The following is a 26,751-nucleotide window of genomic DNA, read 5'->3' as shown; positions in this document are numbered from 1 at the left end:
GAGCAGCAGCAGTGGCCACGCCCAGGAATCATTTTTGGTGATTTAACCCCCAATTCCAACCCTTGATGCTGAGTGCCAAGCAGGGAGGTAATGGCTCCCATTTTTATAGTCTTTGGTATGACTCGGCCGGGGTTTGAACTCACGACCTACCGATCTCAGGGCGGACACTCTAACCACTAGGCTCGCGTGCCTTGACTTTGACACCCCTGATCTAAGATGTCCAACATCAGCGCTCCGATCCGAGCAGTCCTGCAGCCGTTTTAGCTGGACAGCCAGTTGACATAACAATGTCCTCCAATAAGCCCAAAAGTTTGGTGTTAAAGTCGAGGCATTTGCAAAAAGTAAACGCGGTAGGAACTAGCAGCTACACAACAGCCGAGCACACAATAGCACACAAGCTAGACCAGTGGTTCTTAACGTTGTTGGAGCTACCGAACCCCACCAGTTTCATATGTGCATTAACCGAACTCTTCTTCAGTGAAAAAAATATATATATATTTTTTTCAAATTCAAGACAAATTTATATGTTTTTTTTTACTGGTGCACAGAATGAACCGTGCATGAACATCACCTTGTTCAAAGAACTCACAACAAATTACACACCTGCAAATCACTCTGACTTCTGCTCTTGCCCTATCCATAATACGACGATAGGGAGAAGTTTTTAATTTACACGATGAGTCGGGTATGTCTTGACCTCCGCGGCGGAGGCTCCACCAAACCCTAAGGCCGACTCACTGAGCTAGACCTACTTAATGATTGTCACTTGCCATTAGGGTTGTACGTTATACCAGTATTAGTATAGAACCGCGATACTAATGAATCATTCGGTACTATACCGCCTCTAAGAAGTGCCGATCCCCCACCCCACGTCTTGTCATGCAGAGGAGCATGTTCGGCAGCGCACAATCACCGAGTACTTACAAGCAGACACAGTGTGTAGACACAAAAGGGAGAACAGACACATTTTGGCTTAAAAACAATAAAGGTGAAGTTATAAAACTGAAACACCCTCAGGAAGAGGCTTTAAGACATGGCTAGCTAGCTAGCAGCTAACGTCTGTCCACAGTGTTGTAATTTCTACATTACTAAAAATTGTCTCCATGGAGACATCAAGTACATTTATTTCAAATATCACCACTATAGGACAAGTGAAAGCTATACATGCTTCACCATACACCACAGTTATGATAATGGTTATGTTTAAAGAGGTCTATAGTTGATAAAAGGCAAAAACAAGCCTTTATTAAGCCCGATCATTTACCATTAAATCGAACATCTTGACTTTGATTACAGCACAATCAAGTGAATGAAGGGCATACTTAGTCAACAGCCATACATGTCACACTAAGGGTGGCCGTATAAACAACACCAACACTGTCATAAACATGTGCCATATAGTGAAACTGCACTAAACTACAATGACAAAAACATTTTGGGAGAATATTTGCATCACAATATAAACACTAAAGAACAAATTCCCAGAATTCCCTGCAGCACCAACTCTTCCGGGACCCTTCAATGTAATCAAAGGCCATTGGTGGATCTACAACTAACATCCAATGTAATGATACCATGTACAGGAGTGTATCCAGTTGATACTACAATGATTACATCGATATTTTTTAGGATCACAACATCTTCTTTCGTTTTAAAAAAAATTATATTATTTTTATAAAGTCAGGAAATATCTCTCTGGACACATGAGGACTTTGAATATGACCAATGTATGATTCTGTAACTACTTGGTATCAGATCGGTACCCAAATTTGTAGTATCATCCAAAACTAATGGAAAGTATCAAACAACAGAAGAATAAGTGATTATTACATTTTAACAGAAGTGTTAAAGAGAAAGTCAGCAGATATTCACAGTAAATGAACAAGTAGATTAATAATTCATTTTTACAGTTTGTCCCTCAAAATATTGACAAAATAATAGGTAGATAAATGACACAATATGTTACTGCATATGTCAGCAGACTAATTTGGAGCCTTTGTTTGTTTACTAAAAGAGAAGTTGTCTTCTATGTTCACTATTTTATTTAAGGACAAACTTGCAATAAAAAACATATGTTTAATGTACCCTAATGTTTTGGGTTAAAATAAAGCCAATAATAAAAACAAAAAAGTGGTCCCCGTTATTTAGAAAAGTACAGAAAAATATCAAAATACATTTTGGTACCGGTACCAAAATATTGGTATCGGCCCAACACTAGTAGGTACTAATGATTTATAATGTCTGATGATTTATTAAGCTATATTTATATTTATATAAGTCTCATTCCGAAATGGTGCGTTTAGTGGGACATCTCAAAGCTTAGGGCAATGAATCTTATCTAGTGGTGCGCCAAAGAGTTGCTTAATTAAGTATCCAAACACAGCGTTACTGTTCAAAGTGTTTGGATTGAATCATTGATTGATTGATTGAACCTTTTATTAGTAGATTGCACAGTTCAGTACATATTCTGGACAATTGACCACTGAATGGTAACACCCGGATAAGTTTTTCAACTTGTTAAAGTTGGGGGGTCCACGTTAATCAATTCATGGAATGTTAATGGGGCCAAAAATATTAACACTTGTTAAATAATGTCAATCATTTGGCAACGCAGTCTGCTGAAAATGATGGAAAGCGCCACTCTAGCTGCAACTGACGCCGTGATCAAAGTTGGAATTGCCACAAAACACATGTTTAGACATTCAACACTGCCACCGCCATCTGGCGGCATTTCGTCACGTCACATGTGTCAGGTAAACCGTGACAAATGGGGCCGCATGAATCCCATTCCTACTGTAGTAAGTCTAGACTCCTGATTTGGGTGTTGTACTAAAAATAAGTAGTAATTGATGTACAAGTTGCTGCTTGAAATTGTGCGATGATACTCTACTTCGAAGGGTGCGCTGCCTTCTTTCTTATGGAAATGGAGAGAAGAGTTCTTTCACTTCCAAGCCGTGTCCTTCCCTTTTAGAGGCGTCTCCACGCGGGTCTCCTCGCACCCGTTTGGCCGACTGATGTTCAGTCAGGGGAAGGGAAAAAAAAAAAAACGAAGGGTTGCTGCTGTTTGTTTTTTTTTATTACTTTGAACACGTCCGCCAAGTGAGAGGGAGAAGGAAGAAAAAAAAAAATCTCAATCAGAGCCGATGAGGTTTTCTTGAAAGCGGGCGCAGGAACAAAAGGCGCGTGCCTTTTGTTCCCCGCCGCTCGAAGTCCCACATGGGGGCTCGGACGATGCCAGCGCCTAACTTTGACCTTCCGTCTGCACTTTGGAAAGTTGTGTTTCGTCAAAGCCAGCCCGCACCCTCATGTTTCCCATTAAGGGTGGGTGATATGGCCTTTTTTTAATATCTCAATATTTTTAGGCCATATCACGATACACAATATATATCCCAATATTTTGCCTTAGCCTTGAATGAACACTTGATGCATATAATCACAGCAGTATGATGATTTTATTTGTCTACATTAAAACATTCTTGTTCATACTGCATTAAGATATGCTCATTTTAAACTTTTTATGCAGAGAGGGGAATCACAACTAAGTCAATTGACCAAAAGTGTATTTATTAAACAGTTATTAAGCAGTGGCACAAACATTCATGTCATTTCCAAAACACAAAGTGCAAGATTGTCAGAGACATTTTAAAACAAGCTATGAGTGCACTTTTGTGCATGATGTCACTAAGATGACGTATCAAAACAACACTAAATTAAAATGCACTATTTGTACAGAACGCCACTACAATAGTTCAAAACAATTAAAGTGCACTCTTGTACATGATGTCACACAAGATATTTCAATAACTGTCAAATAAAAATGACATGCAGAAAAGGAATTAAAAATAGTGTATATCCTTCACTATGTGGTAGGTTACTGAGGACATTATCTCCTTTTGTTTTTGACTATTTTTTTTCCTACGGTGTTAATCTGGAAATGGTGGCCTCTGCATTTTGATGGTGTGGCACCGAACGGAGATGTTGACATTCGGAGTAAGCACTCTTCATTTTCGAGCGGGTGACTTTTCAAATGATGCTATATATTAGCAGTAATGCTATTTTTTGTAACAACGCTTTTGCCCCGCACTTGACAAATTACTGTTGTCTGTTCCACATATTCCCGCTTGAAGCCAAACCACCGCCAGACGATGGACCCCCTGCTGTTTTTCTTGGGAATTAATTCTTCCTTCATTTGTTGCCAGATTGCCACCTTCTTTCTCTCGTATTACCACTCGCACCACAGCTAACGTTACCCATGCTGCTACCTCTCTGCTCTGCGAAGGCGTATACGTACAGTGGGGCAAAAAAGTATTTAGTCAGCCACCGATTGTGCAAGTTCTCCCACTTAAAATGATGACCGAGATCTGCAATTTTCATCATATGTACCTCCAAACACGACGAGTTGAGTTTATACCAAAAAGTTATATTTTGGTTTCATCTGACCACATGACATTCTCCCAATCCTCTGCTGTATCATCCATGTATCCATTTTGGTATAAACTCAACTTTGAATACTGAGTTGCATCCCAAGAACACCATACCCACTGTGAAGCATGGGGGTGGAAACATCATGCTTTGGGGCTGTTTTTCTGCTAAGGGGACAGGACGATTGATCCGTGTTAAGGAAATAATGAATGGGACCATGTATCGTGAGATTTTGAGCCGAAACCTCCTTCCATCAGTGAGAGCTTTGAATGGTTGACCAAATACTTATTTTCCACCATAATTTACAAATAAATTATTTAAAACTCCTACAAAGTGAATTCCTGGATTTTTTTCCACATTCTGTCTCTCACAGTTGAAGTGTACCTATGATGAAAATTACAGACCTCTGTCATCATTTTAAGTGGAAGAACTTGCACAATCGGTGGCTGACTAAATACTTTTTGCCCCACTGTATGTGAGGTATGTAAGAAGGTGCTCTTGCTGTCTGTGAGAAGGAGAGACAAGAATGAGTGGGAAGAGCCTATAATGCATGGGTGTCAAACTCTGGCCCGCCGTGTAATTTCACTTGGCCCTTGAGGCAATATCAAATTAACATTAGAGCTGGCCCGCCGCTGTAACACCGCATTCACCGCTAAAACTCTTACTTGCCAACCCTCCCGATTTTCCCGGGAAACTCCCAAAGTTCAGTGCCCCTCCCGAATTTCATCCGGGACAACAATATTTAGGGTGGGCTTTAAAGGCACTGCCTTTGGCGTTCTCTACAACCTGTCTCCACGTCCGCTTTTCCTCCATACAAACAGCGTGCCGGCCCAGTCACATAATATATGCGGCTTATACACACACACACAAGTGAATGCAACGCATACTTGGTCAACACCCATACAGGCAGAGGTGGGTAGAGTAGCCAGAAATTGTACTCAAGTAAGAATACTGTTACTTTAGAGATGTATTACTCAAGTAAAAGTAAGGAGTAGTCACCCAAATATTTACTTGAGTAAAAGTAAAAAGTATGTTGTGAAAAAACTACTCAAGTACTGAGTAACTGATGAGTAACCTGTTTGTTTAATGATTCCAGCAACAAATAATGCACAAAAACATAAAAATAGCAATAAGCAAATTCAGAGCCAGGAATATCTCTTAAGCAACTAAAACAATATTATATATTAAGTAATAATACATTAAAATGAAAAAAAATTAAGGCAAATTGAGCCAGCACCATAGGCTCAGTAGGCATTGATTGATTGATTGATTGATTGATTGATTGATTGATTGATTGAAACTTGTATTAGTAGATTGCACAGTACAGTACATATTCCCTACAATTGACCACTAAATGGTAACACCCCAATAATAGTTTTTCAACGTTTATCAATTACTTAATAAATGACCAAGTCGAGGTCATCTACCTCATATATACATATACATACACACATATTATATATATATATATATATATATATATATATACATACACACATATCATATATATATATATATATATATATATCTACACATACCTTTATATATATACAGTAGATAATTTATATTTATTTATTTTGCGTTTTTTGTTGACATGTTAAAGGTGTTTTAATGAATATACATGCATGTTTAACATATAGATTCCTATCTTTAATGAAGACAAGAATATAAGTTGGTGCATTACCTGATTCTGATGACTTGCAATGATTGGAATCAGACAGTATAGTGCTGATAACGTCCCGGTTTTCAAATGGAGGAGAAAAAAAGTTCCTCCTTCCTGTCTAATACCACATGAAAGTCGTTGGTTTTTGGCATCTTATTTGTCCAGCTTCCATATTCGTTTTTATACACTTTACAAGAAATACATTGGCGGCAAACTCCGTAGCGTGCTAGCTTGTTTGCGCCGGCTTTCGGAGACTCTTATTTTGTTAGTGCAGGCGCGATGGAGCGGCACTTTTATTGTGAAGACAGGAACTGGGCGATCAGTCTTTAGGCTTTTGACGGGAAGTACGGTTGAAATAAAAAGTGTCTTTTTTCCTTTACACTTTTGATTGATTGGCTGATTGATTGAAACTTTTATTAGTAGATTGCACAGTACAGTACATATTCCGTACAGTTGACCACTAAATGGTAACACCCCAATAAGTTTTTCAACATGTCGGGTTCTATGTGTGACGGTCACGTGACCACCTGGCTCTGTTTAATTGGTCCAACGTCACCAGTGACTGCATGTGATTGGTGAAACGCAGGCATGCGTGGATCCTACTTTGAATGCATTTCTGACAAAATCAAAACAAACAAAGCGTGCATTAAGATTTTGGATTAAAAAAAAAAAGTAGCGAGTAGCGACCTGATTGTAGATAAATGGAGCGGAGTAAAAGTAGCGTTCCTTCTCTATAAATATACTCAAGTAAAAGTAAAAGTATGTTGCATAAAAACTACTCTTAGAAGTACAATTTATCCCAAAAGTTACTCAAGTAGATGTAACGGAGTAAATGTAGCGCGTTACTACCCACCTCTGCATACAGGTCACACTGAGGGTGGCCGTATAAACAACTTTAACACTGTTACAAATATGCACCACACTGTGAACCCACACCAAACAAGAATGACACATTTTGGGAGAACATCCGCACCGTAACACAACATAAACACAACAAAACAAATACCAGCACTAACTCTTCCGGGACGCTACAATATACACCCCCGGCTATGACCAAACCCCGTCCACCTCAACCCCACCGCCTAAAAGAGGCATTCAATTTTTATTAAAATTTTATTTGATGTGCCATTGATGTTTTTTAATTATTATTATTATTTGAAACTCGATTATGCATGTCACTATAAAGTTATATAAGCCTTGCTTGTTCAATATTCAATGCAAAACTGTTTTTTTCCCAATGAAAAGGTTAATTTGTTCAACCTCGGCCCGCGGCTCCGTTCAGTTTTAAATTTTGGCCCACTCTGTATTTGAGTTTGACACCCCTGCTGTAGTGTAATGCCCGCAGCTAAAAGCAACTGCGCGAGAACATATATTCGAATATCACGATATAGTCATTTTCTATATCGCAGAGAGACATGGAGTATATCAATACATCGCCCAGCCCTATTCCCCCTCCTCAGCCATGTCTTGATTAGGCTCCCTTTGCCGTTTAAACCTCTTCCATTCCCACCAATTAGGCGTTCGTCGGCAGACTGCAATTGAATTATTTAAAAGATTTGATAGCGTCTGATGGAATAATGTGTGTAAATGCATGAAAGGGGGCAGAAAAGGCTTTTTATCATGCCGACTGAAAGTCCATTTCTGGCTCTCTCCCGGCTGATATAATTAGCCGTGTTTGTCGCGCTTTAACGAGTCATTGGCGGCTTTCAAGGTTTTTTTTATGTTTGAATATTGAGACCATTTCCATAATATCACAGCGTAATTGATTCCCTTTTATTGCTGAGTAAACTTTGCTCTGCGAACCAGTGTGTGTATAGTTTTTAATCCCCCCCCTTTCTTTATTATTATTGCCTTCTATTATTAACGTGCCGCTGTAAAACATTTATGCGTGTTATGTTAACATGGAGAATGATTCCCCTCCAGTAGATGTAAAGCTTTACTGTTATTGGACTTTTTAAGGGGATATCTCAAGGGTGGGAGCCGCTAAATCGGCGAATTAACGGCGTCTCTTCGCCGACTTCCCCAAGTTCGTCCCCTCTCGGCCGTCATACGCGTCGTTGACTAACCAACGACCTCTCTCTCTGCTTCTTTTTGGCAGGCCTGGAGCTTCCCTTCATGATGATGCCCCACCCCCTAATCCCTGTCAGCTTGCCGCCGGCCTCCGTCACCATGGCGATGAGCCAGATGAACCACCTCAGCACCATCGCCAACATGGCCGCCGCCGCCCACAGCCAGAGCCTGCCCTCGAGGATGGTCACTTCTGTCATCAAGGTATCTTTCGATGCAGAACCGACCTCCGCCAAGGCTCGGACGAAAATAGTCGCCTCGCTAACGCCAGCGGTTCAGTGCAGCAGCTTGACAAAAACAAGCAGACAAAATACAGTAGCTGTGAGCTGGGTCCTTTTATTTTGTGTTTTAAAGTTTTATACAATATTTAGTGGTGGTAAAAAATAAGTAGAAATGTAGTAACAAGCTAGCTTAACTTTGATGGTAGGTGTGTGTTTTTTTAATTTTTTATTGTTTTAACTCTTAGACGATTTTTAGTTGTGGTAAAAATGTAGTAAAAAGCTGGCTTAACTTGGATGGTAGATGTGGGGTTTTTTGTTTGTTTTTTTAATTGTATACGCTATTTAGTTATACTAAAATAAATAGGTAAAAATGTAATAACAAGCTATCTTAATTTTGATGGTAGGTGCATGTTTTATTTATCTTTATTTTTTAACTCTTATACAATTTTTATTTTTGGTCAAAATGTAGTTCCAAGCTAGTTTAACTTTGATGGTAGGTGCATGTTTTTAATTTTTTTATTCTATTTTCTTCAACTCTTACGATTTTTTGCTGTGGTTAAAAAAAATAGTTAAAATATAGTAACAAGCTGGCTTAACTTGGCTGGTCAATGCGTGTTTTTTTTTTTGTTTTTTTAACTCTGATATAATGTTCAGTTGTGGTAAAAATTAAGTAAAAATGTATACAAGCTAGCTTAACTTTGATGGTACGTAGGTGCGTGTCTTATTTTTTATTTTTTTTTAACTCATACGATTTTTATTTGTGGTAAAAAAAAAGAAGTAAAAATGTAGTAACAAAACAGCTTAACGTTGATGGTAGGTGTATGTTTATTGTTTTTTTTGTTTGTTTTTTACTTTTATATGATTTTTTTTTTTGTTCTGGTAAAAATATGTTAAAATGTAGTAACAAGCGCCCAGAGATGAGTTGGCGACTTGTCCAGGGTGTACGCCGCCTTCTGCCCGATTGTAGCTGAGATAGGCACCAGCGCCAACCACGACCACAAAGGGAAAAAGCGGTAGAAAAATGGATGGATGTAGTAACAAGCTAGCTTAACTTAGATGGTTGGTTCGCGTTTTTTTTTTGTTTTTTGTTTTTTTTTACTATTATACGATTTTTTTGTTGGGGTAAAAAGTAAGTAAAACTGTATTAACAAGCTAGCTTAACTTTGATGGTTGGTACGTGTTTTTGTTTTGTTTTTGGTTTTTTTAACTCTATACAATCTTTAGTTGTGGTAAAAAAAAATAAGTAAAAATGTAGTAACAAGCTAACTTAACTTTGATGGTAGGTGCGTGTTTTTTTTTATTGTTTTAACTCATACGATTTTTAGTTGTGGTAAAAAAATAAGTAAAAATGTAGTAAAAAGCTGGCTTAACTTTGATGGATGGTACGCGTTTTTTTTTTGTTTGTTTTATACAATGTTTTTGTTGTGGTAAAAAATAAGTAAAAATGTAGTAACAAGCTAGCTTAATTTTGTTGGTCGTTACGTGTTTTTTTGTTTTTATAACTCTTTACGATTGTTAGTTGTGGTAAAAAAAAAATAAGTAAAAATGTAGTAACAAGCTAGCTTAATTTTGTTGGTCGTTACGTGTTTTTTTGTTTTTATAACTCTTTACGATTGTTAGTTGTGGTAAAAAAAAAAAAAGTAAAAATGTAGTAACAAGCTAGCTTAATTTTGTTGGTGTTTTGCGTGTTTTATGTTTTTTTTTTAACTCATACACGATTTTTAGTTGTGATAAAAATACATTAAAATGTAATAACAAGCTAGCTTAACTTTGATGGTAGGTGCGTGATTTAAATTGTTTTATTTTTTTAACTCTTATACTATTTTTAGTTGTGATAAAAATATGTTAAAAGGTAATAACAAGCTAGCTTAACTTTGATAGTAGGTGCGTGGTTTTTTTTTGTTTGTTTTTAAACTCTTATACGATTTTTAGTTGTAATAAAAATACGTTAAAATGTAATAACAAGCTAGCTTAACTTTGATGGTAAGTGTGTGATTTAATTTTTATTTATTTATTTTCAACTCTTATACGATTTTTAGTTGTGATGAAAATATGTTAAATTGTAATAACAAGCCAGCTTAACTTTGATGGTAGGTGCATGATTCATTTTTTTTTTTTTAAACTCTTATACTATTTTTAGTTGTGATAAAAATATGTTAAAATGTAATAAGATAGCTTAACTTTCGAGCTTAACTTTGATAGTAGGTGCGTGTTTTTTGTTTATTTGTTTTTAAACTCTTTTACGATTTTTAGTTGTAATAAAAATAAATTAAAATGTAATATCAAGCTAGCTTAACTTTGATGGTAAGTGCGTGATTTAATTTTTATTATATATTTTTTTTAACTCATACGATTTTTGGTTGTGATTAAAATACATTAAAATGTAATAACAAGCTAGCTTTACTTTGATGGTAGGTGCGTGATTTAATTTTGTATTTTATTTTAAAGTCTTATACTATTTTTAGTTGTGATAAAAATATGTTAAAAGGTAATAACAAGCTAGCTTAACTTTGATAGTAGGTGCGTGTTTTTTCTTGTTTGTTTTTAAACTCCTATATGATTTTTAGTCATAATAAAAATACGTTAAAAAGTAATAACAAGCTAGCTTAACTTTGATGGTAAGTGCATGATTTAATTTTGATTTTATTTTTTTTTTAACTCTTTTACGATTTTTAGTTGTGATACAAATACGTTAAATTGTAATAACAAGCCAGTTTAACTTTGATGGTAGGTGCGTGGTTTTTTTTCTCGTTTTTTTTACACTCTTATGCGATTTTTAGTTGTGATAAAAATACATTAAAATGTAATAACAAGCCAGCTTAACTTTGATGGTAAGTGCATGTCTGCGATTTTCTTGCTTTTAAAGTGCTTACTAAGCGTAATATCCTGAGTATGTTCTTCTTTCCTTACGTTGTCTACGCACATGTTGCAAAAAAACAGCATATTTTGATGTCAATTTAAAATTTTGCTCTCATTGCTAAAGTTTGGTCACACTACATGTTTTAAAAACGCTTTGATTAGAAAGGTTTTGTCCGACCTTGGTGGTTTAATTGCTAAAAATATAAAACTCAATTGCCTCTCAAAGTGACAAAAAAAATTCCTGCTAGCGAACTACGGTGAAGAAGTAGCGTCCTGGGTGGAGACTCGTAATGCCTGATTGTGGACTTCAAAAATACCGGCGCAAATATGGGCCTAAACTGGATGTTTATATTTTGGATGGTGTGTTGGTGTTGTGGCTGCAGGGTTTGCAGGAGCGGATCCCGGACAGTCCCTCCCCCGCCCCGTCCTTGGAGGACCACCGGAGGCCCGGCAGCCACCCGTCGTCCCACCGCAGCAGCAGCGTGTCCAGCTCGCCAGCCCACACAGAAAGCTCCTCGGACAGAATACGTAAGTCTCCTCCTCGAGCCATTTTGTCATTTCTTCGAGAAAAAAAAAAAAATGACCCCATTCCTCCCACATCGTTGTCGTCCTCAGCGCCACACCACAACGGCCTGTCCATGAACCAGGTCCTGCTGGGCTTGTCCCCCAACATGCCGCCCGGGCCTAAAGAGGGAGACCTGGCGCACGACATGAGCCACGAGCTGAAAAGGATGCACGCTGAAAAAGGTCAGTTTTAGTTACATTGTAAAACTTTAAAAAAACATCAATTTTTCCTTCATTTTTGCCATAAATCAGGGGTGTCAAACGTACGGCCTGAGGACCCGCGGGATGAGGTTGACATGTATAAAAATGAACCTGAAATGTTTGAATGAAAGAAACAGCTGTTTTAAATGTTTCCACTAGATGTCGCAATAGCAATTCTTTGTATCTTTGTAGATAATGCAAAATGGTTAGTGCCCCAGTCGAGGAAAATGAGCAAACTACATAAATAACATCCTGTCATTTGATTCTGATATAATTATTTCATCTTCATAGATTGAAAATGAACACCAATGAGTTGACTGATGAACATGATCACATCATTTATTCAGAAAATATAAATAGCGACAAATAAAGATAGAATACTATTAACCGCAACATGTAAGTGTAAAAAAACAACAACATTATGGTTTGTACAATTTCAGAATATGCTTGTTCTATTTTTAAACAAAGAAAACAATCTGAAGTTGTCTTTATTTTTAAGTTATCGTGCTGTGATTTTACCTGTCCGGTTTACTTGGGAGTAGATTTTTCTCCATGTTGCCCCCATCTAAAAATGAGTTTGACACCCCTGCCATAAATGCTCCAATTATTGCCTTTATTCAACTGCAAAAATAATCTAATGCATGCCAGGTGGAAAACATTGGCAGTCGCAGCTGTGGCTGTAGGCAACCTCCTGATGATTTTTTTTTTTTAGCTGCATTTATTTATCTACCTTGGCATGCACTTTAAATGTTGCTATTCAGATGTCTGTGTGAAAGTCATGCATATTACACTTGTTTCTATTATTGCTGACTGCGCAGTTTAATCCATATTGCTATGACAACAATGGTTTTGTTGTCGCTGTGTGTGCAATACACTTGTTCATAAAAAAAAAAATAATAATAATTACAAAAATATTTTTAGCCAAGATAATTTCAGCTAAGTGTAAGGGCTAAAATGTATCTTTTTTTTTTTTGGAGGGGATTATTATGTTCTCACTGTCCAGCACTTAAAAAGGTAGCGCTTCAGGCTAATTGCTGGATCGGGAGAGGTCAAAGGGGGTCAAAAAGTTTGGTCCAATTGACCCGTAACGTGACCTTTTGGGAGGGAAATGAAAGGTGGGAAAATTAATCTGAGAATGGATTAAAAAGAAAGGCATAAAGTCATATTAAAAGGTTTAATCTCCATGCCATTAGGAAAGCAACCTAAAAGGCAGTTATTTTTGGCCATTTGTTAGATTGTTAGCAGGATTATGCAAAAATGACTTCAGCAGTGTTAATGAAAAATAATGGAGAGTTAGAGCATCGGTCAAAAAGAAGCATTTGAGTGTAAGTCTGGGGAGGTGTAGCTTTTTAGGGATCTTTATTAGTTTGTCATTTATTAATGCCTCAATTTTAGATATGTGCAAATCGTTGGTATTAATGATCCAAATTAGGACCATATGGTTAATTCTGGTGTTTTTTTGTTTTTTAATCAAGTTGTTTTTATCTTATTCTTTTTTAATATATATTATATTATTCATTTGTAGTTAAAAATTTTTATTTTATTTGTTTGGAAATAGATTTGTAATATTCCCGTTTCAATGTTTCATTCCAACTCTTTTTTTTTTAACAATTTTTATCTCGGTTTAATTTGTCTTTAATATTTTTTCATACCACTCATTTTGTCAATCGATTTTCCATACTAATTCCTTATTGTTTCTATTGAATTTATTTTAAAATTTTTTTAACTTTTGTAATATTTTCTTCATTATTTTCCAATTTCATTCAATTTAATTTAAATATGTATTTTCATCGTTCTTGCCTGTTTCATTTTTCATTACAGTACTTGGTTATTTCTGTAACATTATTTATGTTAATATTATTTATGTATTCAACAGTTCTTGTTGAATTTCTGTTTGATTCTCTTATTTTTTTCATACATTTTTTAAAACACTATTATTTTTAGTTACTTATTAGTTTTATTAATTTATTTTTTCATTCCAATTATATGTATATATATATATATATATATATATATATATATATATATATATATATATATATACACACACCTTAAAACAAAATATAGAGGCTATTTCATCCCCAAGTTTCCCTGCTCTTCATGGGATTTTTCCCCCTGAAGAGTAAAGACACCTGCGAAACTGGCTTGTAGGGATGAAATAGCCTCTGTGTTTTTTGTTGTTTCAACGTATATTCCGCTCTACCCTGGTATTAAGCATTGCATTCGGGATAAACTACAGAAACCTTGACTATATATTTATATATATATATATATATATATATATATACATATATATATCCATCCATCCATTTTCTACCGTTTCTTCCCTTTCGGGGTCGCGGGGGGCGCTGGCGCCTATCTCAGCTACAATCGGGCAGAAGGCAGGGTACACCCTGGACAAGTCGCATATATATATATATATATACATATATATATATATATATGTATATATATATGTATATATATATATATATATACATATATGTATATATATATATATATATATATATATATATGTATATATGTATATATATATATATATATGTATGTATATATGTATGTATATATGTATATATTTATATATATATGTATGTATGTATATATGTATATATATATATATATATATATATATATATATGTATATATATATATATATATATATATATATATATATATATATATGTATGTATACATATACAAACCCCATTTCCATATGAGTTGTGAAATTGTGTTAGATGTAAATATAAACGGAATACAATGATTTGCAAGTTATTTATAAAAAGGTGTGCAGGCTAATTGGGAACAGGTGGGTGCCATGATTGGGTATAAAAGCAGCTTCCATGAAATGCTAAGTAATTCACAAACAAAGATGGGGTGAGGGTCACCAATTTGTAGGCAAATTGTCGAACAGTTTTAGGACAACATTTCTCAACAAGCTATTGCAACGAATTTAGGGATTTTACTATTTACGGTCCGTAAAATCATCAAAAGGTTCAGAAAATCTGGAGAAATCACTGCACGTAAGCCATGATATTACTGACCTTTGATCCCTCAGGCGGTACTGCATCAAAAACCGACATCAGTGTGTAAAGGATATCATCACATGGGCTCAGGAACACTTCATAAAACCACTGTCAGTAACTACAGTTGGTCGCTACATCTGTAAGTGCAAGTTAAAGCTCTACTATGCAAAGCGAAAGCAATTTATTAACAACACCCACGAACGCCGCCGGCTTCGCTGAGCCCGAGCTTATCTAAGATGGACTGATGCAAAGTGGAAAAGTGTTCTGTGGTCTGACGAGTCCACATTTCAAATTATATTTGGAAACCGTGGATGTGTTGCCCTCCGGAACAAAGAGGAAAATAACCATCCGGATTGCTATAGGCGCAAAGTTCCAAAAGCCAGCATCTCTGAGGGTATGGGGGTGCATTAGTGCCCAAGGCATGGGTAACTTAGACATCTGTGAACGCACCATTAATGTTGGATGGTCCATACAGGTTTTGGAGTAACATATGTTGTCATCCAAGCAACGTTATCACGGACGCCCCTGCTTATTTCACCAAAACAATGCCAAGCCACTTTTTACAATAGCGTGGCTTCGTAGTAAAAGAGTGCGGGTACTTTCCTGGCCTGCCTGCAGTCCAGACATGTCTCCCTTCAAAAATGTGTGGCGCATTATGAAGCGTAAAATACGACAGCGGAGACCCCAGACTGTTAAAAGACTGAAGCTCTACATCAAGCAATAATGGTAAAGAATTCCACTTTCAAAGCTTCAACAATTAGTTTCCTCAGTTCCCAAAAGTTTATTGAGTGTTGTTAAAAGAAAATGTGATATAACACAGTGGTGAACATGCCCTTTCCCAACTACTTTGGCACATGTTGCAGCCATGAAATTCTAAGTGAATTATTATTTGCAAAAAAAAATAAAGTTTATGAGTTTGAATATTAAATATCTTTGTAGTGCATTCTATTGAATATGGGTTGAAAAGGATTTGCAAATCATTGTATTCTGTTTATATTTACATCTAACACAATTTCCCAACTCATATGGAAACGGGGTATATATATATATATATATATATATATATATATATATATATATATATATATATATATATATATATATATAATTTTATATATATCGTTGTGTGTGTGTATGTATATATATATAATTTTTATTTTTTTGTATCCTTTTATTGTTTTTAAATAAATGGGTGGGAATCCATGTATTTTGTCCTTGTAATTAATGCAGGATTGACACTAGTGTGGGCTGTCATGTTCCATTGGGAAGACTGAATAATGTTCAAGAGATGAACTCCATGTCTTGAATTAATATTTGTATTAATTGCGTCCAGGAGTTTCCATTCTATTGCTTCACTCTCTGAAATGTCTTCAAATAATAGAATTCTGTATTCTCTGTTGGTTTTTAAAGGGAGCAGTGTAGGTTGTGATGTTGAGCAGTGGGTGATACAGGGTGGGGCGAGGTGATAATGATATTAGACCCACTGTGGAAATCATTGGGCTTCTTGCTCCCAGTTGGATAGGCTGACGTGAAAATCACTATTAGCCCTTCACTTGCAGGGTGTGAAGCAGTGAATGGGAATAATTAGCAGGAGCATGAACACAATTTATGGGTCACAAAACTCAAACTGTGAATATGTGGGTGTGCGCGTAACAGATCGTCCTCATATTGCAGTGATATAAATCTTATTATTCAACTTGCTATTACTTTCTTTTATTATCCCCCAATTTGACTACCAAGCAATATCAGAAAAAACAAAACAAAGTGAATAAAATCCAAACAGACTTTCTGGATCTAATTTCTAATACATAGAAATATTAATGTGGAAAGTCACACAATAACCAACTTTCAAAAACAAATATTACATGAATATATAAACACGTTGGACTACTTCAATATTAAAAAGTATAGTAACAATAACAATATTAATAAAAAAATAAAAATAATTAAATGGAACCAATATTTTTACAAAAACAAAGAATGGATTGGTTTGGAATAATTTACGTCCAAAAAATTAAGTAAATACTAATGCTGCCCTTTACACTGCAGGGGTATAAAGTTTGGTAATGCAGTATAAAAATATATATATATATATATATATATATATATATATATATATATATATATATATATATATATATATATATATATATATTGTATATGTGTGTGTATATATATATATATATATATATATAGTATATGTGTGTATATATATATATGTATATATATATATAATAATGTATTAGATTTATATCGCGCTTCTCGATTGTTAGATACTCAAAGCGCTCACAGAAAAGTGGGAACCCATCATTCATTCACACCTGGTGGTGGTAAGCTACATCTGTAGCCACAGCTGGCCTTTTTTTAATATCTCGATATTTTTAGGCCATGTATATATATATATGTGTATGTGTATGTATGTATGTGTGTGTGTGTGTGTGTGTGTGTGTGTGTGTGTGCGAGTGTGAGTGTGAGTGTGAGTGTGAGTGTGAGTGTGAGTGTGAGTGTGTGTGTGTGTGTGTTGTGTGTGTGTGTGTGTGTGTGTGTGTGTGTGTGTGTGTGTGTGTGTGTGTGTGTGTGTGTGTGTGTGTGTGTGTGTGTGTGTGTGTGTGTGTGTGTAAGTATATGTATAAGGAAGACTAAAACTCACCAGTCGGCTCCTTTATTGAATATTGTTTTAGATCAATGCTTCAAGTCAAGACCATATTGATCTGTCAGGGAAAGCCAAGGTTAAAGGTCAAAGGGTGTGTTTAGGTTAAGGTCATGGTCATGTTTAACGGTCAGAGAGCAGAAATGACGGGACGGCATGGCACGGTTGGGTGAGTGGCCGTGCCAGTAACCTGAGGGTTCTTGGTTCGATCCCCAACCTCGTCACGTCCGTTGTGTCCATGACAAAGACACTTCAACCTTGCTCCTGATGGGTCGTGGTTAGTGCCTTGCATGGCAGCTCCCGCCATCAGTGTGTGAATGTGTGTGTGAATGGGTGAATATGGAAATAGTGTCAAAGCGCTTTGACTACCTTGAAGTAGGGCTGGGGGATACATCGATATACTCGTTTGTCTCTGCGCGATATAGAAATTGACTATCTTGATATTCGAGTATATGTTCTCACGCAGTTGTTTTTAGCTGCGGGCATTACACTGCAGGCTGTTCTCACTCTTTCTTGTTTTTCCTTCTCACAGAGACATAAATCAAGCGTACCTTCTTACATACGTCACATACGTATACGTCCCTCGCGGAGCAGAGAGGTAGCAGGATGGGTAACGTTAGCTGTGGTGCGAGTGGTAATACCAGAGAAAGAAGGTGCCAATCTGGTATCAAATGAAGGAAGAATTAATTCCCAAGAAAAACAGCAGGGGTTCCATCGTCTGGCGGTGGTTTGGCTTCAAGCGGGAATATGTCGAACAGACCACCGTAATTTGTCAAGTGTAAGGCAAAAGCGTTGTTACAAAAAATAGCATTAATGCTAATATGTAGCGTCATTTGAGAAAAGTCACCTGCTAGAGAATGAAGAGTGCCTGAAACTCTTAATGTCAACATCCCAACAATGAAATATGAAAAAATTAGTCAACAACAGAAGGAGATAACGTTTGCAAGAACCTACCACATAGCAAAGGACATACACTATTTGATTTGCTATCATGCAGCTCATTTTTATTTAACAATTATTGAAATATCTTGTGTGACATCATGCACAAAACTGCACTTTATTTGGTTTAAACTATTGTAGTGGTGTTCTGTACAAAAAGTGCACTTAAATTTAGTGTTGTTTTCATGGTATGTTAGTGACATCATGCACAAAAGTGCACTCATAGCTTGTTTTAAAATGTCTATGACAATCTTGCACTTTCTGTTTTGGAAATGACATTAATGTTTGTGCCACTGCTTGATAACTGTTTAATAAATACATTTTTGGTCAATTGACTTACCGTATTTTTCGGAGTATAAGTCACTCCGGAGTATAAGTCGCACCTGCCGAAAATGCATAATAAGGAAGGGAAAAAACATATATACGTCGCACTCCAGTATACGTCGCATTTTGGGGGGAAATTTTTTTTATAAAATCCAACACCAAGAATAGACATTTAAAAGGCAATTCAAAATAAATAAAGAATAGTGAACAACAGGCTGAATGATTTCGATGATTTCCTTTTCGGTGTCATTTTTGTTCAGCCCTTCTCAGTTTTTATAAGTTACCGCCAACGATGGAATGATCTATTTAAATAGCTATGGCAGTAGCATACAGCAGTTAGCATTCCATGACCCACAATGCACTTCTGCCATGACCCTCCCCCACCGAATTCTTATTGGTTGATGTGTGTGTGACGATTGCTGACATTTTCTTCGTCTCTTCCGCGAATGAGATGAATAATATTATTTGATATTTTACTTTAATGTGTTAATGATTTCACACATAAGTTGCTCCGGAGTATATGTCGCACCCCCGGCCAAACTGTGAAAAAAAATGTGACTTATAGTTCAAAAATTACAGTAGTTGTGATTTCCCTCCCTGCATGAAAGTTTAAAATGAGCATATATTAATGCATTACAAAGAAGAATGTTTTAATGTAGACACATAGAATCATCATACTGCTGTGATTATATGCATCAAGTGTTCATTCAAGGCTAATGCAAAATATCGAGATATTTATCGTGTATCGTGACATGGCCTACAAATATCGAGATATTAAAAAAGGCCATATCGCCCAGCCCTACATTGAAGGTCGAAAAGCGCGTTTAAAGGGGAACATTATCACTAGACCTATGTAAGCGTCAATATATACCTTGATGTTGCAGAAAAAAGACCATATGTATTTTTAACCGATTTCCGAACTCTAAAAGGGTGAATTTGGCGATTGAAACGCCTTTCAATTGTTCGCTGTCGGTGCAATGACCTTTCGCCCGTGACGTCACAACAGGAAGCAATAAGCCATTTTCTCAAACACATTACACACACCAAGTCAAATCAGCTCTGTTATTTTCCGTTTTATCGACTGTTTTCCGTACCTTGGAGACATCCTGCCTCGTCGGTGTGTTGTCGGAGGGTGTAACAACACTAACAGGGACTGATTCAAGTTGACTTACGTTGACTTATGGCATGCTAACCAATGCTAACATGTTATTTAGGCTAGCTGTATGTACATATTGCATCATTATGCCTCATTTGTAGCTATATTTGCATCCAGCCTTTCCCTCCACCCACATTTAATGCCAAACAAACACTTACTAATCGACAGATTCAAGTTGCACCAGTTGTCAAAAGATGCGAAAGTCCCTCGTGTGTTCTTTTCTGTCGTAGCATCACTACCGACGATAGCGATGCTACGACAGAGATGTGTGGATATCCTGCGACACTCAAAGCAGATGCATTTCCAACGATAAAGTCAACAAAATCACAAAGGTGAGTTTTGTTGATGTGTTTGACTTATGTGCTAATCAGACATATTTGCACATGGCATGACTGCAAGCTAATCGATGCTAACATGCTATTTTGGCTAGCTGTGAAGTGAAGTGAATTATATTTATATAGCGCTTTTCTCAAGTGACTCAAAGCGCTTTACATAGTGACACCCAATATCTAAGTTACATTTAAACCAGTGTGGGTGGCACTGGGAGCAGGTGGGTAAAGTGTCTTGCCCAAGGACACAACGGCAGTAACTAGGATGGCACAAGCGGGAATCGAACCTGCAACCCTCAAGTTGCTGACACAGCCACTCTACCAACCGAGCTATGCTGTATGTACATATTGCATCATTATGCCTCATTTGTAGCTATATTTGCATCCAACCTTTCCCTCCACCCACATTTAATGCCAAACAAACACTTACCAATCGACAGATTCAAGTTGCACCAGTTGTCAAAAGATGCAGTTGTATGTTAGAAGGCGATCGCCGTATTCGTCCCGTTGCCGTTGTCTGTCGTGATATGGCTCAATAGCTTCAGTTTCTTCTTCAATTTCGTTTTCGCTATCTGCCTCCACACTCTAACCATCCGTTTCAATACATGCGTAATCGGTTGAATCGCTTAAGCCGCTGAAATCCGAGTCTGAATCCGAGCTAATGTCGCTATATCTTTCCGTGCTATCCGCCATGTTTGTTTGTATTGGCATCACTATGTGACGTCACGGGAAAATGGACAGGTGGATATAGCGATGGTGAAAATCAGGCCCTTTGAAGCAGTTTTTCGGGATATTGTGTGATGGGTAAAATTTAAAAAAAAACTTCGAACAATAAAATAAGCCACTGGGAACTGATTTTTATTGGTTTTAAGTTAACCCTTCTGAAATTGTGATAATGTTCCCCTTTAAGTGTTTTTAACAACCCTTATTTCCTCAACTGTGTTAGCCGCCAACGGCAAAATGGACACACTCCGCCTTGTCCGTTCCTGATTTACATTCTGCTCCTTCCCTCTAAGGTCTTGCTCTGCTAAAACATTTTTATTTATTTATTTTTGACAAAATAACCCATTAATGCAGAGGAGTGCAACTAAATTAGTTACCAATTTGCTGAGCATGAATTAATGAAGGCGGAGCTCCTCGCAAAGCTCCCACAGTTGTAATTTTCATAATAACCCCCGGAACCTTTATTTGGCAGCTTGTTTAGTTTTTTTTTTTTTTTTTTCATTCTTCTTTTTTTGCGTTTGAAGGTTTTCATTAGTCTAATGAGGAGCGCGCAAGGGCGAGCAGTCAGCACAATTTACATGAGGAAGCTATCATAATAAATGAGGCCATTTGAATAACATGCGCAGGTTTATGCGGCGAGATGAGAGCGAGAGATTGTCGCCGCTGCCTTGCAACTAATAACCAAAGTAATTCCAATAAAAGCTTTAAGTGAAGGGAATGAAATTAATGATAGATACATCCAAGTGTAATCATGTGACGCGCGAGATGAATAAAACAAACCATTTGTTCACCCAGCCTTTGTTTATGGCGGGCTTTTTAATTAGCGCCCGTTCATCATCATCGCCGCATCACTTTGTTTAGACAAACGCGATAACGTTGCCGCGCTTTAATGATATCGCCCCACTTGTTTGATCTTTACGATCCTGGCAGAGCATTAAATTAACCGGGAGAAAATGGAGTATCCCTTCGGCTCCTACGGAGGCCTTTTCGTAAAAAAATTAAACAAAAAAAGAGTCATCCTCCGTTTGTTCGTAGATGTGTCACCCAGCGCTAGACCAGCCAGATGGTTCGGGTTCTATTTTTTTTTTTTTTGTACTAGGTCCAACGAGAGAGCGAGTGATCACATGATGTTTCTTAGTATAAAGCTATCTCACATGTGACTAATTGAACACCTTCAAACGCATAAAAGTGGGCTTCCGACAAGCCTCTGTCTGGTGAAGAACAGCAGGCAGCCTAACAAACGAAAGGAGAGGAAAAGCTGTTTTTTTTTTCTTCTTTCCTGGCTGTAAAATTCTACTTTGGACATCAAACACTGGACTCGGTTTCTAGAGAGTTTTTTGAACTGTACGGGACGACAGAGTGACGGAGCCAACCTTGTCGTTAAAAGGTATTCTTTGTATTGTGAAGACTCCTCTTAGTAGAGCTGTGCTAATATTGTGACCCGGGGCCACTTTGAGAGAAACAATGTGTCTGGGGGGCCAATGTGTATAAATGATATTAGTGTTGTCCCGATACTAATATTCTGGTACTGGTACCAAAATTATTTTCAATCCAATCCACTTTATTTGTATAGAAAATGTAAACAACATAAATGTTTCCAAAGTGCTGCACAACAATATTAAAAACAGTATTCAAACATCCTTAGCTCCACTGATGACTGAATAAAAAATAAAACCAATAAAAAAATTAAAAAATATGATTTTAAAGGGTAAAACCAATTAAACAATTAATAGAAATCAAAATAAAATTTAAAAAGGGACGGCGTGGCGCAGTGGGAGAGTGGCCGTGCGCAACCCGAGGGTCCCTGGTTCAAATCCTACCTAGTACCAACCTCGTCACGTCCGTTGTGTCCTGAGCAAGACACTTCACCCTTGCTCCTGATGGGTGCTGGTTGGCGCCTTGCATGGCAGCTCCCTCCATCAGTGTGTGAATGTGTGTGTGAATGGGTAAATGTGGAAGTAGTGTTAAAGCGCTTTGAGTACCTTGAAGGTAGAAAAGCGCTATACAAGTACAACCCATTTATCATTTATCATTTAAAAAAAACACGGAGGACCACAAAACAATGTTGGTACTTTTCGATACTTTTCTAAATAAAGTGGATTGCATGATTGGCTTTATTTTAACTAAAAAATCTTAGAATAAATTAAACATTTTGTTTCTTATCGCAAGTTTCTTTGAATAAAATAGTTAACATACGACCAACCCCGTTTCTATATGAGTTGGGAAATCGCGTTAGATGTAAATATAAACAGAATATAATGATTTGCAAATCCTTTTCAACCCATATTCAGTTGAATCCACTACAAAGACAAGATGTTTGATGTTCGAACTCATAAACTTTATTTTTTTTTGCAAATAAAAATTCACTTAGAATTTCATGGCTGCAACACGTGCCAACGTAGTTGGGAAAGGGCATGTTCACCACTGTGTTACATCACCTTTTCTTTTAACAACACGCAATAAACGTTTGGGAACTGAGGAAACTAATTGTTGAAGCTTTGAAAGTGGAATTCTTTCCCATTCTTTTGTATGTGGAGCTTCAGTCGTTCAACAGTCCGGGTTCTCTGTTGTCGTATTTTACACTTCATAATGCGCCACACATTTTCGATGGGAGACAGGTCTGGACTGCAGGCGGGCCAACCCACATTCAGCACGCGTTACAACAGTGTTACAACATTGTCTTGCTGAAATAAGCAGGGGCGTCAATGAAAAAGACGGCGCTTAGATGGCAGCATATGTTGTTCTAAAACCTGTATGTACCTTTCAGCATTAATGGTGCCTTCACAGATGTGTAAGTTACCCATGCCTTGGGCACTAATGCACCCCCATACCATCACAGATGCTGGCTTTAGAACTTTGCGTCGATAACAGTCTGGATGGTTCGCCTCCCCTTTGGTCCGGATGACTCGATGTCGAATATTTCCAAAAACAATTTGAAGTGTGGACTCGTCAGACCACAGAACACTTTTCCACTTTGCATCAGTCTATCTTAGATGATCTTGGGCCCAGAGAAGCCGGCGGCGTTTCTGGATGTTGTTGATAAATGGATTTCGCTTTGCACAGTAGAGCTTTAACTTGCACTTACAGATGTAGCGACCAACTGTATTTAGTGACAATGGTTTTCTGAAGTGTTCCTGAGCCCATGTGGTGATATCCTTTAGAGATTGATGTTGTTTTTTTATACAGTGCCGTCTGAGGGATCGAAGGTCACGGTCATTCAATGTTGGTTTCCGGCCATGCCGCTTACGTGGAGTGATTTCTCCAGATCCTCTGAACCTTTTGATGATATTATGGACCGTAGAATGTTGAAATCCCTAAATTTCTTGCAATTGCACTTTGAGAAACCCATCCATGTAGCCTATCTCAGCTACAATCGGGCGGAAGGCGGGGTACATCCTGGACAAGTCGCCACCTCATCGCAGGGCCAACACAAATAGACAACATTCACACTCACATTCAAACACTAGGGCCAATTTAGTGTTACCAATCAACCTATCCCCAGGTGCATATTTTTGGAAGTGGGAGGAAGCCGGAGTACCCGGAGGGAACCCACGCATTCACGGGGAGAACATGCAAACTCCACACAGAAAGATCCCGAGCCTGGATTTGAACCCAGGACTGCAGGAACTTCGTATTGTGAGGCAGATGCACTAACCCCTCTGCCACCGTTGTTCTTAAACTGCTTGACTATTTGCTCACGCAGTTGTGGACAAAGGGGTGTACCTCGCCCCATCCTTTCTTGTGAAAGACTGTGCATTTTTTGGGAAGCTGTTTTTATACCCAATCATGGCACCCACCTGTTCCCAATTAGCCTGCACACCTGAGGGATGTTCCAAATAAGTGTTTGATGAGCATTCCTCAACTTTATCAGTATATACTGCCACCTTTCCCAACTTCTTTGTCATGTGTTACTGGCATCAAATTCTAAAGTTAATGATTATTTTCACAAAAAAAAAATGTTTATCAATTTGAACATCAAATATTTTGTCTTTGTAACATATTCAACTGAATATGGGTTGAAATGATTTGCAAATCATTGTATTCCGTTTATATTTACATCTAACACAATTTCCCAAATTATATGGAAACGGGGCTTGTCTTTTATTAGTAAGTAAACAAACAAAGGCTCCTAATTAGTCTGCTGACATATGCAGTAACATATTGTGTCATTTTACATTCTATTATTTTGTCAACATTATTAAGGACAAGTGATAGAAAATTAATTATTAATCTACTTGTTCATTTACTGTTAATATCTGCTTAATTTCTCTTTTAAGATGTTCTATCTACACTTCTGTTAAAATGTAATAATCCCTTATTCTTCTGTTGTTTGATACTTTACATTTGTTTTGGATGATACCATAAATTTGGGTATCAATTTGATACCAAGTAGTTACAGGATGATACATTGGTCATATTCAATATCCTCACGTGTCCAAGTACATATTTCCTGAGTTTATAAACATAATATACATTTTGAAAAAAGATGTTGTGATGCCAAAAAATATAGACGTAATCATAGTAGTATCGACTAGATACACTCCTGTACTTGGTATCATTACAGTGGCTGTTAGTTGTAGATCCACCAATCACTTTTGTTTACATTGTGACGCCAAGTCTCTGGGAATCACCAATACCGGAGTTTTTAGAACACAGATTTCTTGCCTGGACATATGGTACAATACAATCAGCAAGATAGGACGGAGGTAGACCTTTTAGTATTTTATATTTAAGTAGTAAAACCTTAAAGTCGCATCTTAAGTGGACAGGAAGCCAGTGCAGGTTAGCCAGTATAGGTTTATATATAGGTATATATGTATATACAGTCATGGTCAAAAGTTGACATACACTTGTAAAGAACATAATGTCATGGCTGTCTTGAGTTTCCAATAATTTCTACAACTCCTATTTTTTTGTGATTGAGTGATTGGAGCACATACTTGTTGGTCACAAAAAACATTCATGAAGTTTGGTTCTTTTATGAATTTATTATGGGTCTACTGAAAATATGACCATATCTGTTGGGTCAAAAGTATACATACAGCAATGTTAATATTTGCTTACATGTCCCTTGGGAAGTTTCACTGCAATAAGGCTCTTTTGGTAGCCATCCACAAGCTTCTGGTTGAATTTTTGACCACTCCGCTTGACAAAATTGGTGCAGTTCAGCTAAATTTGTTGGTTTTCTGACATAGACTTTTTTATTCAGCATTGTCCACATGTTTAAGTCAGGACTTTGGGAAGGCCATTCTAAAACCTTAATTCTAGCCTGATTTAGCCATTCCTTTACCACTTTTATCATGTGTTTGGGGTCATTGTCCTGTTGGACATCCGGGCTGGTGGTTTTAGGTTGTCCTGAAGAATTTGGAGGTAATCTGTCAGGCCGGGACATGGATTAGTTTTGCTTCTTCGATGCAGAGAGAATTTGGAATGAGTCAGGTGTGGATGTGAGTACATGAACATATTTATTTATTTAAACTATAATACAAAAAGGGAAAACAAAGGGCGCGCCTGGTGGCAGATAATAATCTATACTAAAACTTCAAATAAAAACAGCACAATGGCATGACTATCTACAAATAAACAAAATATACTATCAAAGATACACAA

The 26,751-nt window shown here is 37.1% G+C and overlaps 1 protein-coding gene across 3 annotated transcripts in view; it reads left to right on the top strand.

Annotated features, from left to right (window-relative positions):
• Positions 1-26,751, top strand: part of dachd (dachshund d) — a 417,357-nt gene that overhangs the window by 314,299 nt on the left and 76,307 nt on the right. For all 3 annotated transcript variants that reach the window (XM_061879759.1, XM_061879760.1, XM_061879761.1), the window contains exons 4-6: positions 8,184-8,356; positions 11,616-11,760; positions 11,848-11,979. In XM_061879759.1, the coding sequence (XP_061735743.1) occupies positions 8,184-8,356; positions 11,616-11,760; positions 11,848-11,979 (450 nt within the window). The remainder of the gene's footprint in view (positions 1-8,183; positions 8,357-11,615; positions 11,761-11,847; positions 11,980-26,751) is intronic.

Source organism: Nerophis ophidion, linkage group LG19 (assembly GCF_033978795.1).
Source record: "Nerophis ophidion isolate RoL-2023_Sa linkage group LG19, RoL_Noph_v1.0, whole genome shotgun sequence".
Lineage (NCBI taxonomy): Eukaryota > Metazoa > Chordata > Actinopteri > Syngnathiformes > Syngnathidae > Nerophis > Nerophis ophidion.
This window is presented reverse-complemented; position numbering and strand designations above follow the sequence as displayed.